A 15,000-nucleotide genomic window follows, 5' to 3' on the forward strand; every position below is an offset into this window, starting at 1 on the left:
TGCTGACAATAAATAGGTCTGGAAGAATAATTTGAAACTGTCCCATAAACTGTTATTTCACCAATTTTTTAATTTGACGTATATTTATTGAGTTGTACTACGCACTAGAAACTGTGCTAGGTTCTGTGGAAAATACAGGGATAAGACTTAAAGTTTATAATCTAAAATAAAGATTTAGCATGCCTGAAATAATTTCCCCAATGACATATTGGTGATTAAAACTCATTAAGTTCTTCTGGGGGTTAAATGAGATAGCATATGGAAAGGGCTTAGCATAGTTCTGGCACACATAAATGCTTAATAAATGTTATCACTCTATTACATTACTGAATTTTCCAAATTATTTGCTCTGATATATGAACCTAGCTAAAAATATATCTCTAGATCTCTTAGCATCCATCCCTGTGCCTCTTATCAAATAAACATGGTGTTCCGAGAAAGACTTCAAATTGTAAACAGTAAGCTGCAGGTTCTTTTTTAAAAAACAACTGCTTGTTCAAAATAGTCACCATCAAACCAGAATGGCCAGTCTCTGAGAGGGCAGTGAGAAAAATCACTACCTCTCTGGAGGATTATGATTGCTTTAAGGGTAGAACCAATCCAACTCTTCAAATTTCTGTCCTCTGTACCTAAGATGAACCCATTAATAGGACCATGTACCTTCTCAGACAGGACTGAAAAAACTACAAGTATTCCTAAAAACCTTTTCTGTAGTTTTCACGATAAAAAGACCCTGAGGTATAGACCTTGACAAGATACAGAGACTCTCCATGCAATTTATCAACCAAGAACTGGTTTAAAAATGAATGAAAAGAAACCACACCTTAAAAAATCCCTTCAGTAAATTTTTTGGGCTCTCTAGAAAGGTTTCCCCATTCCCTAATTCCTCAGAAACCTTGTAAAGGCCTGGAAAAACACTGTTGAAAATGGGGCATTTCCTGGCAATGAGAATTGAAATTTCACTTAGTTATACCCCACATACCACTTTACCTGTGACATCCCATTGGTGACAGCAGGTCTCAACACAGATTTGTTTTGCCGACTGATACAAGGGCAGTTTGCTTTAATTCCCCACTTGCCCCGGGCAGCATGTACCATGTCTCCAATATTGTAAAGAGCTTGGAAAAAATATAATAATTAATATTGGAACACTTGTATGTGAGACATATTTTGCTAAGAACGTTCTTTATATTATTTCCCTTTATCCTTACCACATTTCAATGTGTTAACTGCATTTATCCTTAATTTTTGATGATGAATTGAAACTAAAAGAAGTTAGATCATTTGCTCAAGAACATAAAGTTAGTAAAAGGAAGTACTAAGACTTCAACTCACATATCTAGCCCAAAAATTCTTAACCACTGAGCCACTCTCTCTCTTCTATTAAGAATTTTTTTTTTAATATTTATTTTTCAGTTTTCAGCTGACACAACATCTTTGTTTGTATGTGGTGTTGAGGATCGAACCCAAGCCGCACACATGCCAGGCGAGCGCACTACCGCTTGAGCCATATCCCCAGCCCTCTACTAAGAATTAACAAGATTTTCTTCAGAAGATTTTGAGGGGTATAATCCTTAATGATCTAGAGTACAAACATTCTGAATTGTATACTTTATTGTAAATTATTATTATTATTATTTTTGTGTGGTGCTGGGGATTAAACCCAGGGCCTTGTGCATGCAAGACAAGCACTCTATACCAACTGAGCTACGTCCCTAGCCTGCAAACTATACTTTTAAAAAAAGGTGAAGAGCCTGACGTGGTGGTGCATGCCTGTAATCTTAGAGGCTCAGGAGGCTGAGGCACTAAGCAACTCAGTGAGACCTTGTTTCTAAGTAAAATACAAAATAGGGCTGGAGATGTGGCTTAGTGGTCGAGTGCCCCTGAATTCAATCTCCGGCTCCCCTAAAAAATAAAAATAAAAAAGGTGAAGAAAAAATAGATCAATGTAAATTTTACATAAGCACATGTATAACCATGCTAAAACCAGCAGGGAACAGACATCCTACCACTGTACCCAGGAAGCCCTTAATTGAAAACAATGGAGATACCCCCTAAAGTTTCCTTAAGTAAAGGAGTAGATGGGCAATGGTTTGGCAAAGTCAGAACTCCAATACATGTATGTTAATGGAAAAGTGAAAGCTGGGGATACAGAACTTCTGGAGGAATCACTGCAGTAAACTGGAATTGTGATATAAATATCATCATTTGTTTTTACTATTAAGCTAGCCACCTTCCTCAAGGGTTCAAGGGGTTTGATTACCTTCAGCTGGATTATTATAAGCCTAAAACCAGAGGTCTTTCTGGAACCCTAGGGACTGGCTTTTTCATTCTAGTCCAGCCAACCATAGGAATGTGAAATGATATCTAGAAACCAAATGAGCTATGTCTTATGACCAGAAAGACAGTATAGAATATGCAATTGCTGTATGCACTATATATATATATATATATATATATATATATATATATATATATATATATAAAGATTCAAATTCTGAGAAATCTGGTGAAGCTTTTTTTTTTTTTTTTTTTTTTTTTTTTTGTGGTACTAGGGATTGAACCCAGGGCCTTGTGCATGAGAGGCAAGCACTCTACCAACTGAGCTATATGCCCAGTCCCCCGCCTTTTTTTTTGAATTTTGAGATAGGGTCTCTCTAAGTTGCTAAGTCTGGCCTTGAACTTGCAATTCTCCTGCCTCAACCTACAGAGTTGTTGGGATTAATGGTATGTGCCAGTAGGCTCAGTTTAGGCTTAAAAAACAAATAAAATAAAAAAAAAACCAAAACCCTCAAACTAAGATAAACCATTTCACCAAATTTTATGGAATGTGAATATTTCAATTAAAAACACTTTTTTTTTCCCCAGACAGGAATGGTGGCATAAGCTGTAATCCTAGTTACTAGGGAAGCTAAGCCAAGAGGATCCAAATTTAAGGCCTGGACAACTCAGGGAGACCCTGTCTCAAAATGAAAAATAAAAAAGGGCTGGGGGCTGTAGGGTGTAGCTCAGTGGTAAAGTGCCCCTAGGTTCAATCTTCAGTAGCACAAAAAACAAAGAAAGAAAACCCCCAAACACCAAAAAAGCAAAAAACACTAGGCAGAGGCAGGAGGATTCCAAGTTTGAGGCCAGATTCAGCAAATCAGCAAGACACTGTCTTTATAAAAAATATAAAAAAGGCTGGGGATGTGGCTCAGTGGTTAAGTGCCCCAGGGTTCAATGCCTGGTACCAAAACAAAACCCAACAATGTACCTCTCTCTCTTTTTTTTTTTCCCCCATTGCTTGTATTCGAACCCAGGGCCTTATGCATAACATGGGAAAAAAAAAAAAAGATAAAAAGAAATTTCCTTACCTGTGCCAGGGATGATCTGTGTGGGCATGAGATTCTCTGGTTCATGTGACTGTCCCTTTGCACACTTTAACCAGGAGAAAACCTCTTCATCACCCATCTCCTCTGTCTCTGAAACAGAAATGAATGATTTCATTTATTTTATTAGGCTCACAAGATGGATCCCTCTTAGTGAGATAAAGCTTCAAAAACTTAAAGGTAAATTTTCTCATGGTGAAAGAAGGTAACAGCTAACTTTAAAAACACCTGCTTTACTCTGATATAATTTATATAAAATAAACCAACAATTTAAAATGTGTATCTCAATGAGCTTCAACAAACATTCATTCAGTTGTACAAACTCTGTCACAATCATGATACAGAACACTTTTATCCTGTATCTCGAGCTAATACTCTTTGTTGAATTTTAGCTTCTACTGATCCATTTTCCTTCCCACCTTTTTATTTTTATTTTTTTTTTGGGGGGGGGCACGGGTATGGGGAATTGAACTCAGGGGAACTCAAGCCACTGAGCCACATCCTCAGCCCTATTTTGTATTTTATTTAGAGACAGGGTCTCACTAAGTTGTTTAAGGTCTTGCTAAGTTTCTGGAGCTGGCTTTGAACTCCCAATCCTCCTGCCTCAGCCTCCCAAGCCAATGGGATTATGGGAGTGTGCCACTGCACCTGGCCACTGACCCACTTTTTTTTTTTAGTTATAGGTGGACACAATCTTTATTTTGCTTATTTATTTTTATGTGGTGCTGAGGATTGAACCCAGTGCCTCACATGTGCAAGGCAAGTGCTCTGCCACTGAGCCACAACCTCAGCCCCTCACTGATCCACTTTTTAATACTAAAGTTTTATATTATTAGAATTTCATATGAATGGAAGCATATAGGATGTAGTCACTTGTGTTGGGTTTTACTCAGCATACACTTTTGAGATTCATCTGTATTTCTGTATTGTTTTACCAGTAATTCTTTTTTTTTTTTTTTGAAGTTGAACCCAGGGCCTTGTATATGCTGAGAAGCACTCTACCACTGAGCTATATCCTTAGCTCTTCATTCTTTTTGGGTGGTATTCTAAGGTATGGATATATAACAATTTCCTTATCTATTTATCATTTAGTAGACTTTTGAATTGCTTCCAAGCTATAATGAGATAAGTGGTTATAGACTTGCATGTACAAATCTTTGTATAGGCATGTTTTCATTTCTTTTGTTAACAACCTAAGAGAGTGAAGCTAGATCATATGATTGCCTAGGTTGACCTTGAACTCATCATACTCTGCCTTAGCCTTCTAAGTAGCTGGAGTTTGCAGGTGTGAGCTACTACTGTGGGGTTGATTTTTTTTTTTTTTTTTGTGGCACTAGGGATTGAACCCAGGGTCTTGTGCATGCTAGGCAAGCACTCTACCACTAATACCACCAACCCCCTTGATCTTCCTTTTTGGATCTTTTGCTCATTTTAAAACTTGGTTGTCTTGTTATTGTGCTGTGAGAGGTCTTTAGGTATTACAGACAAAATTCTTTAGTGAATATGATTGATAAATATTTTTTTCCCAGTCTGTGGTCTCATTTAATTTCCTTAACAGTGTCTTCTGAAGATCAAGTTTTTTTTTTAAAGTCAACATATATAAATAAATAAATAAATAAATATATATATATATATATAAATATATATAAAAATATATATTTAGCTGTAGATGGACAGAATGTCTGTTTATTTTTAGGTAGGGCTGAGGATCGAACCCAGTGCCTCATGCATGCCAGGTGAGCACTCTACCACTGAGCTACTGCCCTAGCCCCTGAAGAACAAGTTTTAAAATTTGATATTAATTTTTTTTTTTTTGCTTTTCATGTCCTGAGAAATATTTGTCTAACTCAAGAACACAAATACTTTCTTCACCTTAACCTTTAAATTTAGGACTATAGTCCACTTACAGTATTTTTTATAATGATTACTTACAACATTATGGCAAGTCTTGGAATGAAGCACAGGACAATCCTTCAACTCTGTTTTTTCTTTTTTGTTTGGGTTATTCTAGGTTTTGCATTTCATATATAATTTTAGGCAGTACTGGGGATTGAACCCACGGGCATTTTACCACTGAGCTACATCCCCAACCCTTTTTATTTTTTGAGGCAGGGTCCCACAAGTTCCCAGGCTGGCCTTGAAGTTGTGATTCTCCTGCTTCAGCTTCGAGTCACTGGGATTAAAGGTGTGGACCACCATTCCATGCCCTATGGCATTTCACTTAAACTTTACTTATTTATTTATGTGTCATTTCTTTCCCATATTTTTATTAGTACATTATAATTATACACAATGGTGAGATTCATTGTGTATAATTTGTACATGCACCCAATATAATTTAGCCAATATCATTCTCCATCACATAAATTTTAGAATCAGTTTATCAATTTCTACAAAAATACCCACTGGGTTTTTGATTTTGAATTGTTTTCAATTAGACATTATTTTAGAAGAACTGACATCTTTGTATTCAATCTGTACATGAATATAGTACATATCTCCATTTACTTAGGTATTCTATGTCTTCTATGGATATGCTACATTTATCCCTAAGGTGTTTTTTTTTTTTTTTTTTGTGGTGCTGGAGATTGGCCTCAGGCAAGCATTGTACCACTCAGCCTCAACCCCAGCCCCATTTCATGTTTTTTTGTTTTTTTTTTGTACCAGGGATTGAACCCAGAGGTGCTTAACCACTGAGCCACATCCCCAGACCTTTATATATTTTATTTAGAGACAGGGTCTTGCTAAGTTGCAGAATCTGGCTTTGAACTTGGGATCCTCCAGTTTCAGCTTCCTGAGTTGTTGGGATTACAGGTGTGCACCACAGTGCTCAGCTCACTTCATGTTTTGATGCTATTCTAAGTGATATTGATTTTAAATTTCAATTTCTAAATGTTGACTGCCATCACATAGAAATAAGATAGATAAACAGATTTCTGTAGGTTGACTTTTCTATACATTTCTTAGGATTTTCTGCATAATCATTCCATGTGAGATTAATCATTTTACTTCTTTCCAATCTTATGCCTTTTATTTCTTTCTACTAATCATTCCAGCACAATGATGACGACTAGGAGTTCTGAAAGTGGACATCCTTGCTTTCCAGTCTTTCCAATTATGTATGATGCTCCTACTGACACTGGAGTGTTTTTCCAACTTTATCATCCTTTCAAAGAACATTTTTAAGCTTTTTTTAAAACTGTGCTTGCCATCCTAAGACTTTAATACCACATATACTATATGTCTGCTTATGTACTGTGGTCCTCTGGACAGGCATGAACCACTGTCATACATGTTAAGCAACCCTATCTGAAACTTTATGTGTGCTCAAAATTTCTTGGACTTTCAGAGTTTTTTTTTTCTTTCTTTTTTTTTTTTTCAATGCTGGGAATCAAATCCAGGACTTTATGCATACTCTCGAGGATCTACCACATATTCTCAGCTCTCAGATTCAAGATTTTCAGATTAGGAATGTTCAATCTGTAAGGTCTATGGTAACACTACAAAATGTTTTTAAAAAAAATCTAAAATTGGAAACATTTTTGTCTCAAGGGTATTGAATTAGGGTTAGTCAACCTGTAACTTCTTAGATTCCTCTTCTCCTGAAAGAACCAATTCTCACCATTTGAGAATACATGACCTAATTTGTTGAGAATCTAGTCCATCACTTTAACTACTTGGCCATGACCACTGCTGTTTGTTGAGAATCTTGAGAAATGTTTTTTTTTCTGCATTTCTTGAAATAATTATGTTTAGTGTTTACTGATAATAAATTGCACTGATTGATTTTTAACTGTTAAATCTATACTCATGAGAGATATTGGGGGCTCTAAGTTTCCTTGCTTGTTATATATCTTCATCTGGTTGTGGTATTAGTGTGTTGTAATGCTAACATCATAAAATGAGTTAGTGTTTTCTCCTATTTTCTGAAAGAGTGGGAGTACAATTGATGGTATTTTCCTTCTGAAATGTTTGTTATAACTTACCAGTAAAACCATCTGGGCCATAAGTTTTCTTCATTGGAAGTTTTTTTTTTTTTGGTGGGGGTGGGTACCAGGGATTGAACTCAGGGGCACTCAACCCCTGAGCCATATCCCCAGCCTTATTTTGTATTTTATTTAGACAAGGTGTCTCACTGAGTTTAGCTTAGCACCTCGCTGTTGCTGGAGCTGGCTTTGAACTTGTGATCCTCCTGTCTCAGCCTCCTTCAACGCTGGCATTACAGACATGCGCCACCACACCTGACATCATTGGAATTTTTTTTAAACTACAAATTCAATTTATTTGTCCTCCCTTACTCACTACTTGGGACTGAACCTAGGGACCCTTTTTATTTTTGAGACAGGGTCTTGCTAGATTGCTCAGGCTGGCCTTGAACTTGGCAATCCTTCTGTTTCAGCCTCCTAAGTAGCTTCAACTTCTTAAAATAAGATTATTCAGGTAATGTATTTCCTCTTTTGTCTCTCTTGGGATTGAGCCCAGGGGTGCTTTATTACTGAGCTACATTCACCACCCCTTTTTATTTTTTATTTTAAGATAGGGTCTTGGGGCTGGGGTTGTGGCTCAACAGTAGAGTGCTTGCCTGGCGCGTGCGAGGCCCTGGGTTCGATCCTCAGCATCACATAAAAATAAATGAATAAAAATAAAGGCATTGTGTACAACTAAAAGAAATAAATATTAAAAAAAAAAAAAGATAGGGTCTCACTAAGTTTCACAGGGCCTCACTAAGTTGCCCAGCTTGACCTTAAACTATCAGCCTTAATTTCCTTTTTTTAAAATATTTTTTAGTTGTCAATGGACTTTTATTATGTTTATTTTTTATTTATTGATACCCTGTGCTGAGAATTGAACCCAGTGCCTCACACATGCTAGGTAAGCTCTCTGCCACTGAGCCACAACCCCAGCCCCAATAGCCTTAATTTCTTAAAATACAGTTGAGTAGCATCAACTTCTTAAAATAAGGTTATTCAGGTAATCTATTTCTTCTTAAGAGAATTCAGATGGTTTGTATCGTTCATGGAATTTGTTATATTTCTTATCAAGTCTATTGACATAAAGTTCATAATTTTATTCATTATCCTTTCTAATGTCTGAATGATCAATGGTGAGGTCATCTCATTTTTTTAAAAAATATTTATTCTTAAGCTTTAGGTGGATACAATATCTTTATTTTACATTTATGCGGTGCTGAAAATCGAACCGGGTGCCTTGTGCATGCGAGCACTCTACCACTGAGCCATAACCCTAGCCCTCATCATCTCATTCTTAATACTGGTAAACTGCATATTTTCATTTTTTCTAGTTTCTTTAGGCAAATGAGACATTTCTAATATAGGTGTTTGATAAAATTCCCCGCATTAGCTGCATACCACAATGTGGAAGTTCTTATTTTCATTCATTTCAAACATTTTCTAATTTCTCTTGTGATTTGTTTTTTGACCTACGGGTTATTTACAGCATATTGTCTAATTTCACCGAGCTACAACCCCAGCCCTGTTATTTTCTTGTTAATGAACTGATTTCTACATTATACCTATTAATATTTATTTGCTCTTCCTTTATTATTATGAAATTAACTACATTATACTTACTAATATTTATTTGCTTTAAAGTGTACCTTGTCTGATACTCACAGTTAACTTCTCTAAAGTCATGTTAGCCATGGACATAATTTTCCATCTTTTTTACTTTTAAACTGTGTCTTCACATTTAAAGTAGGTTTTCTATAAAGCTGTTTTCTATTTGTTACAGTTCATTTTAGTTTCATTTTTCTTGACTTCTTTTGAATTACATGAATTTTTCCCCACCAGTATTGGGAATTGAACCCAGGGGTATTCTACCATTGAGCTACAACCCAAATCCTTTTAATTTTTTTTTTTTTTTTTTTAAATTTGAGACAGGGTCTAGCTAAGTTGACCAACTAGTCCCAAACTTGTGATCCTCCTGCCATAGCTGGGATTAGTATCACGTACCACTATGCCCAGGTTTTACAAATCTGATAATTAAAACTAAATAAATAATTTGTGACTTTTATGTTTCTGGGCACTGATTTTATTGTAATCTCTAAAAAAGAGATGTTGGGCTTTAGTCTCGTGTAGTTAAATAACTTGCATATCAGTTTGATTCTTCTGAGGCTTGATTTACACTTTGCTATGGCAGGTCCAGAGAAGTTTTCATTCTGGCGCTATATTAAGTCCAGTATTAAGGTGTTATTCTTTTGGACTCTACCAAGTATCTCCTTAACTCTGATTGATGGGAATACAAATTGTAAGGTTTACAAATTACTCAGTTGTTTACTAAAAGTTCATTCTTAGGCCTTGAGGAGTTTCATCTCATGCATGTGCAGATCAGTATATGACAAAAAATTGAAGGGACCTCTGTAGATTTCTCATGTTCTCTCTGCAGCTTCCTTCTCTTCAGTCCTACGCTTATTCTTCTCAGACTTGGATCTCGGTCTCAATGTAGTGAGGTTGCCAGATTCTGTTTTAGTTCCCTTTCCAGGGTTACAGCCTGGAAAATGGCCCTAAGTAGTAAGCTAGGACAATTGCAGGAACCACCGATTCTCCCCTTCTCTCAGGTATCATAGTCCCACACTGCCTAATGCTCAATATTTGAAACTGATTTATCTATGTTATCCTGTTTTCTTTTTTTCAATTTGGTACCAGGGATTGAAGCTAGGGTGCTTAATCACTGAACAACATCCCAGCAATTTTTATTTTATTCATTTTATTTAGAGACAGGGTCTCACTGAGTTGCTTATGGCCTAAGTTGCTGAGGCTGGCTTTGAACTTGCAATTCTCCTGTCTCTGACTCCTGAGTTACTAAGATTACAGACATGTGCCAATTATTATTTTTTGAGAGGTGGTTTTGCTATGTTGCTTAGGCTGGCCTCAAAATGAGATCTACCCACTTCTACTCCCAAGTAGCTGGGCTTATAGGTGTGTGCCACCATGTCCAGGTACTCAAAAGGTTAAATGTATAGTTATCCTATGACCCAGTCATTCCACTTTTAGGTGTATAACCAAGACAACTGCAAACATATGTCCACACAAAAACTTATATACAAATGTTTACAGTGGCACTATGCATAGCAGCCAAAAGTGAAAACAACCCACATGTACATCAGTTGATAGAAAAAATACAGTACTATATTGATACAATGGAATACTGCTTGGCAATACAAAAAAAGAATTAAGGGGCTAGGGTTATAACTCAGTATATCGCTCACCTCGCACATGTGAGGCACTGGGTTCGATCCTCAGCACCACATAAAAATTAAATTAAAGTATTGTGTCCATCTACTATAAAAAAAATTTACAAAAAAAAAAAAATTAAGGGCTGGAGATGTAGCTCAGTAGTACAACTCTTGACTAGCACTCATGGGCTCTGAGTTCAGTCCTGAGTACTGAAAAAAAAAAATAAATAAATAAAAAAGACTGAAGAACTATAAATGGATGAAACTTTAAAGCATTATGCTAATAGGCCAGTCACAAAAGATCAAATATTTTATGATTCTATTTACATGATATGACCAGAATAGGCAAACCTACAGGTAGAAATTAAATTAGTGGTAGCCAAGGCCGGGGGAGGTAGGAATGGTGAATGGACTCCTAAAAGATATTAAATGGAATTAATGGTGATGGTTGCACAATCTTATGATTTAAATCATTTAATTATACATTTTAAAAGGGTAAATTTTATGGTGTGAATTATACTTCAATAAAGATATTTTAAAACCAAACAGAACAAGGAAAGATGAGGAATGATCCTTCCTGGCTTTTTTTTTAGCCTTCCCAGATAAACTGAGCATTGGAAATTTTAAGGTCTTACAACAAAGACAAATGGAACTAAGCAGTACAAGCTGATTACTCCTTCAATTTCCAAGTTTCACAACTCAACTGATACATAAAGGTTCCCTTCAGAATTTTATCAGACAATATTTGCTTACCACTCCGTGGACGGCTTTTCCTGAGCCGGTAACAGTCAAGGCAGACCCCAAATCCACATTTGCGACAAACCCAATGGATGTTGAAAAGAGTTGTTTCACATACATCACACATCTCCCGCACACCACGCACAGCTCGCTTCCATGCAACTTTCTCTGGTGGAAAGAGAAAAAGTAATAATGTTGGCACTGATAATCCTAATCACTAGCAAAAGATCCTGATTAGCTGATCCCCATTCAAACCATTCTGTCTAGTAATAAAACTCAAATATTCATGAAGTTTGTGTTTCTTTCTTTTTTAAAGGGGGTACTGGGAATGGAACTCAGGGGTACTTGACCACTGAGCCACACCCTCAGCCCTCATTTTTTGTATTTTATTTAGAGACAGGGTCTCACTGATTTTCTTAGCGCCTTGCCGTTGCTGAGGCTGGCTTGAACTTGTGATCCTCCTTTGCCCCTCAGCCACCCAAGCTGCTGGAATTACAGGCATGTGCCACTGTGCTAGGCTGAAGTTTGTGCTTCTATAATTTTAAGAGGAGAAAAAAAATATATGAGGAATGTCTAACATTTCAAAGGTTTGTGGTAATACCAGGTTATGATAGCCTGATGTTAATGCTACACTACATGTTGTCACTTAAGACACTATAAAATTTTAACCTGGGGAAAGCTTTAAGTAAGAAGATTTGTCTCTTGAAATTTAGGACATGATTTCATGTATAGTCTTTCCTGATCTGGGGATAGTGTATAGTAACTTATAGATATGGAACTACTATAAATGTCTTAAGGGCTGGGGATGTGGCTCAAGCGGTAGCGCGCTCGCCTGGCATGTGTGCGGCCCGGGTTCGATCCTCAGCACCACATACAAACAAAGATGTTGTATCCGCTGATAACTAAAAAATAAATATTAAAAATTCTCTCTCTCTCTCTCCTCTCTCACTCTTTCTTTAAAAAAAAAATAAATAAAAAATAAATGTCTTAATAATTACGTGGGTTCTAGGTATAAGTATGGTAGGTAGTCCACCTCATTTATTCACAAACCAGAGTATTACTTATTAATACAAATATGTTTAAAGCAAACTAAAAATATTCAGGATAAACCAGCTGGGCATGGCAGTACATGCCTGTAATCCCAGTATTATGGGAGGCTGAGGGAAGAGGATTACAAGTTTGAGGCCAGCCTCAGCAACTTAGCAAGGCCCTAAACAATGTAGCAAGGTGCTGTCTTGAAATAAAAAAAATAAATAAATTAAATAAAATTAGGGATTCAATTGTGTCTTATGGCACCTTGTAACAAAAAATGACAGGCAGGGAAGGAACCTCTATACATTCCTGGTAGGATTATAAAATGATAAAATTATTTTGGTAAGTTTGGTTAATTGTCAAAGATTTGAAAGAATAAAGTCTGCTGGATATAGTTAAGGCCTCAGCTATAGTTACTACAAAAAGAAAACTTATTAGTCTTAATTCATTCACAGAAAAATGCCATCTTCCACGTTAACCCTCCTTTAAGTGAAAGAAAACAGTTTACAATGAAAAGTATCTGGAAACAAGCAAGAGAATGTCTTACGGTGTGGCTCCACCATCATCATGGCCTCCTTCTCAGACATTACAAGCTGACAGAACTGGTCCCCAACATTGGCCAGAATGTATTTTGAGGTCTCTAGGTCTATCCCTTCTGCTAGGGAGGAAGAAGGAATCCACAAGTTCATGGCATCAGGGTCACTTTGCTGAGGGCTTAGAAACCCCTCCACACGAAGCACCCCTTTTCGAGTGAAGATCAACCTGAAAAAAGAAAAGTAGACAGTCAAATACCATTGTCCTTGGGATCCAAGGAGGTTTGCTTTCAGGCCACATCCCTGCCCTGCCCCGCCCCAGCTGCCAAAACCTATGGTTGTTTAAATGCCTCATTTAAAATGGTATAGTACTTGCATAAAATCTATGTATGTCCTCCCATATACTTTAAGTCATCTCTAGATCACTTACAATACTTAATATAATGTAAACACCATGTAAATAATTTTTATATTTTTTAAGAAATAATTAACAAAGAAAAGAGTGTTTACATGTTTAATACACAAACAGTTGTAATCTTAAATATGTTTTCAATCTACAGTTAGTTAAATCTGTGGATGTGAAACCAGTAGATATTGGAGGGCTAACTGCACATGTTCTCAGCTAATATGAAGGCTTAATGCTTAGCAGGTATTGATTCTTTAAAAAGTTGTCACCAATTTTATCAGTTTTTCCGTCTACCTGTTCTACAACTGCACCCATGCCACTGAATGTGACTAGAAAAAAATAAAGTATCATCATCACATTTTAAACTCATGTATAGGGCTGGGGATGTAGCTTAGTGGTAGGACACTTATCTACCATGTGTGAGGCCCTGGGTTTGATCTACAGTACCACAAAAAATAAAATTAAAAAAATAAATAAATAAAATTCCTGTATACCTACCTTAGGAGGATTCCCTCTTCTAGATGCCTATTTTCATACTCTCCTTCTTTTCATACTTCTGAAATTACATTCCCTGTGAGAACCTTACTTCCTGTTCTACTGGTACACGCCAGAAGAGAATGTTCACAAGCTCCCATCCCACACATTCCAAAGTGTGGATACTCTCCTGCAAATGGGCCCATGTTCTTCATTTGATCTCCTGTTCTGAATGAGGTCCATTTGAAAGTTAATATCTTCACCTACACCCCAGTCCCTTTTCCCCAACCCAAAGGCACTCCTCCACTAATTCCCTCTTTTCTATATCATCTAGCTTTTTCTCTACCAATCTTTTTTTTTTTTTTTCCTTTTCTTCATACTGGACACTGAACTCTGGGGCACTTGAACACTGAACCACATTCACATATGTTGTATTTTATTTAGAGACAGGGTCTTAACGCTGTTGTACAGGATGGTTTTGAACCTATAATCCTCCTGTCTCAGCCTCCCGAGCCACTGGGCTTGCAAGCATGCACCACCAAGCCTGGTTCCAATTATCATTTATTAATGCTCTACAAAATCAGCATTTAAACTTGCTACAATAACCATTACAAAAATACTCTCAACCTCACATCCTCCTCCATTTTTTTTTGGCTTCTTAGACCCAAGTTTCCTTCAAGTCTGCTACCATTTCCTTTCCTTTACGTTTTCCCTAATCCAGTACAATAAGACATTCTGCCTACCAAACTACCAAAACTACTTTTGACAAGGTCATTTCATCTTGCTATCAAAAGGTCACTTTCAGTCCTTTCCTTACACAACCTGCCAGCATTTGACATAGTTCCTTATTCCTTTCTGGAAGTGCTTTCTTCAGTTGTCTTACTCTTTCTCTCCCTCTTTTGTACCAGGGATTGAACCAAGGGGAACTTAACCACTGAGCCACATACCCAGCCTTTTTAAAAATTTTAATTTTGAGACAGGTCTCCCTGAGTTGCCTAGGGCCTAAGTTGTTGAGGTTGGTCTCAAACTTGAAATCCTTCTGCCTCAGCCTCTTGAGTCGCTAGGATTATAGGCATGTACCAACGCACCCCCGACCTTCCTGTTTTTTTGTCCTCAATGGCTGTCTTTTCTCAGTCCCCTTTACTAATTCCTTTTAATACTTCCCATTTCTGGAGAATGCCAGAGCTCAGTTCTCAGACTGCTTCTGGTCCTAAGACTCTTTTTTTTTATTTTTTATTTTTATTCTTTATTTTT

General features: G+C 36.9%; 1 protein-coding gene across 2 annotated transcripts in view; it reads right to left on the reverse strand.

Annotated features, from left to right (window-relative positions):
• Kdm3b (lysine demethylase 3B) overlaps nucleotides 1–15,000 on the reverse strand; it is a 77,852-nt gene that overhangs the window by 21,173 nt on the left and 41,679 nt on the right. For both annotated transcript variants that reach the window (XM_076856891.1, XM_076856890.1), the window contains 4 exons: nucleotides 12,881–13,095; nucleotides 11,317–11,469; nucleotides 3,354–3,461; nucleotides 991–1,118 (listed from right to left, as the gene is read on the reverse strand). In XM_076856891.1, the coding sequence (XP_076713006.1) occupies nucleotides 991–1,118; nucleotides 3,354–3,461; nucleotides 11,317–11,469; nucleotides 12,881–13,095 (604 nt within the window). The remainder of the gene's footprint in view (nucleotides 1–990; nucleotides 1,119–3,353; nucleotides 3,462–11,316; nucleotides 11,470–12,880; nucleotides 13,096–15,000) is intronic.

This window comes from Callospermophilus lateralis, chromosome 5 (genome assembly GCF_048772815.1).
Source record: "Callospermophilus lateralis isolate mCalLat2 chromosome 5, mCalLat2.hap1, whole genome shotgun sequence".
Taxonomy (NCBI): Eukaryota; Metazoa; Chordata; class Mammalia; order Rodentia; family Sciuridae; genus Callospermophilus; species Callospermophilus lateralis.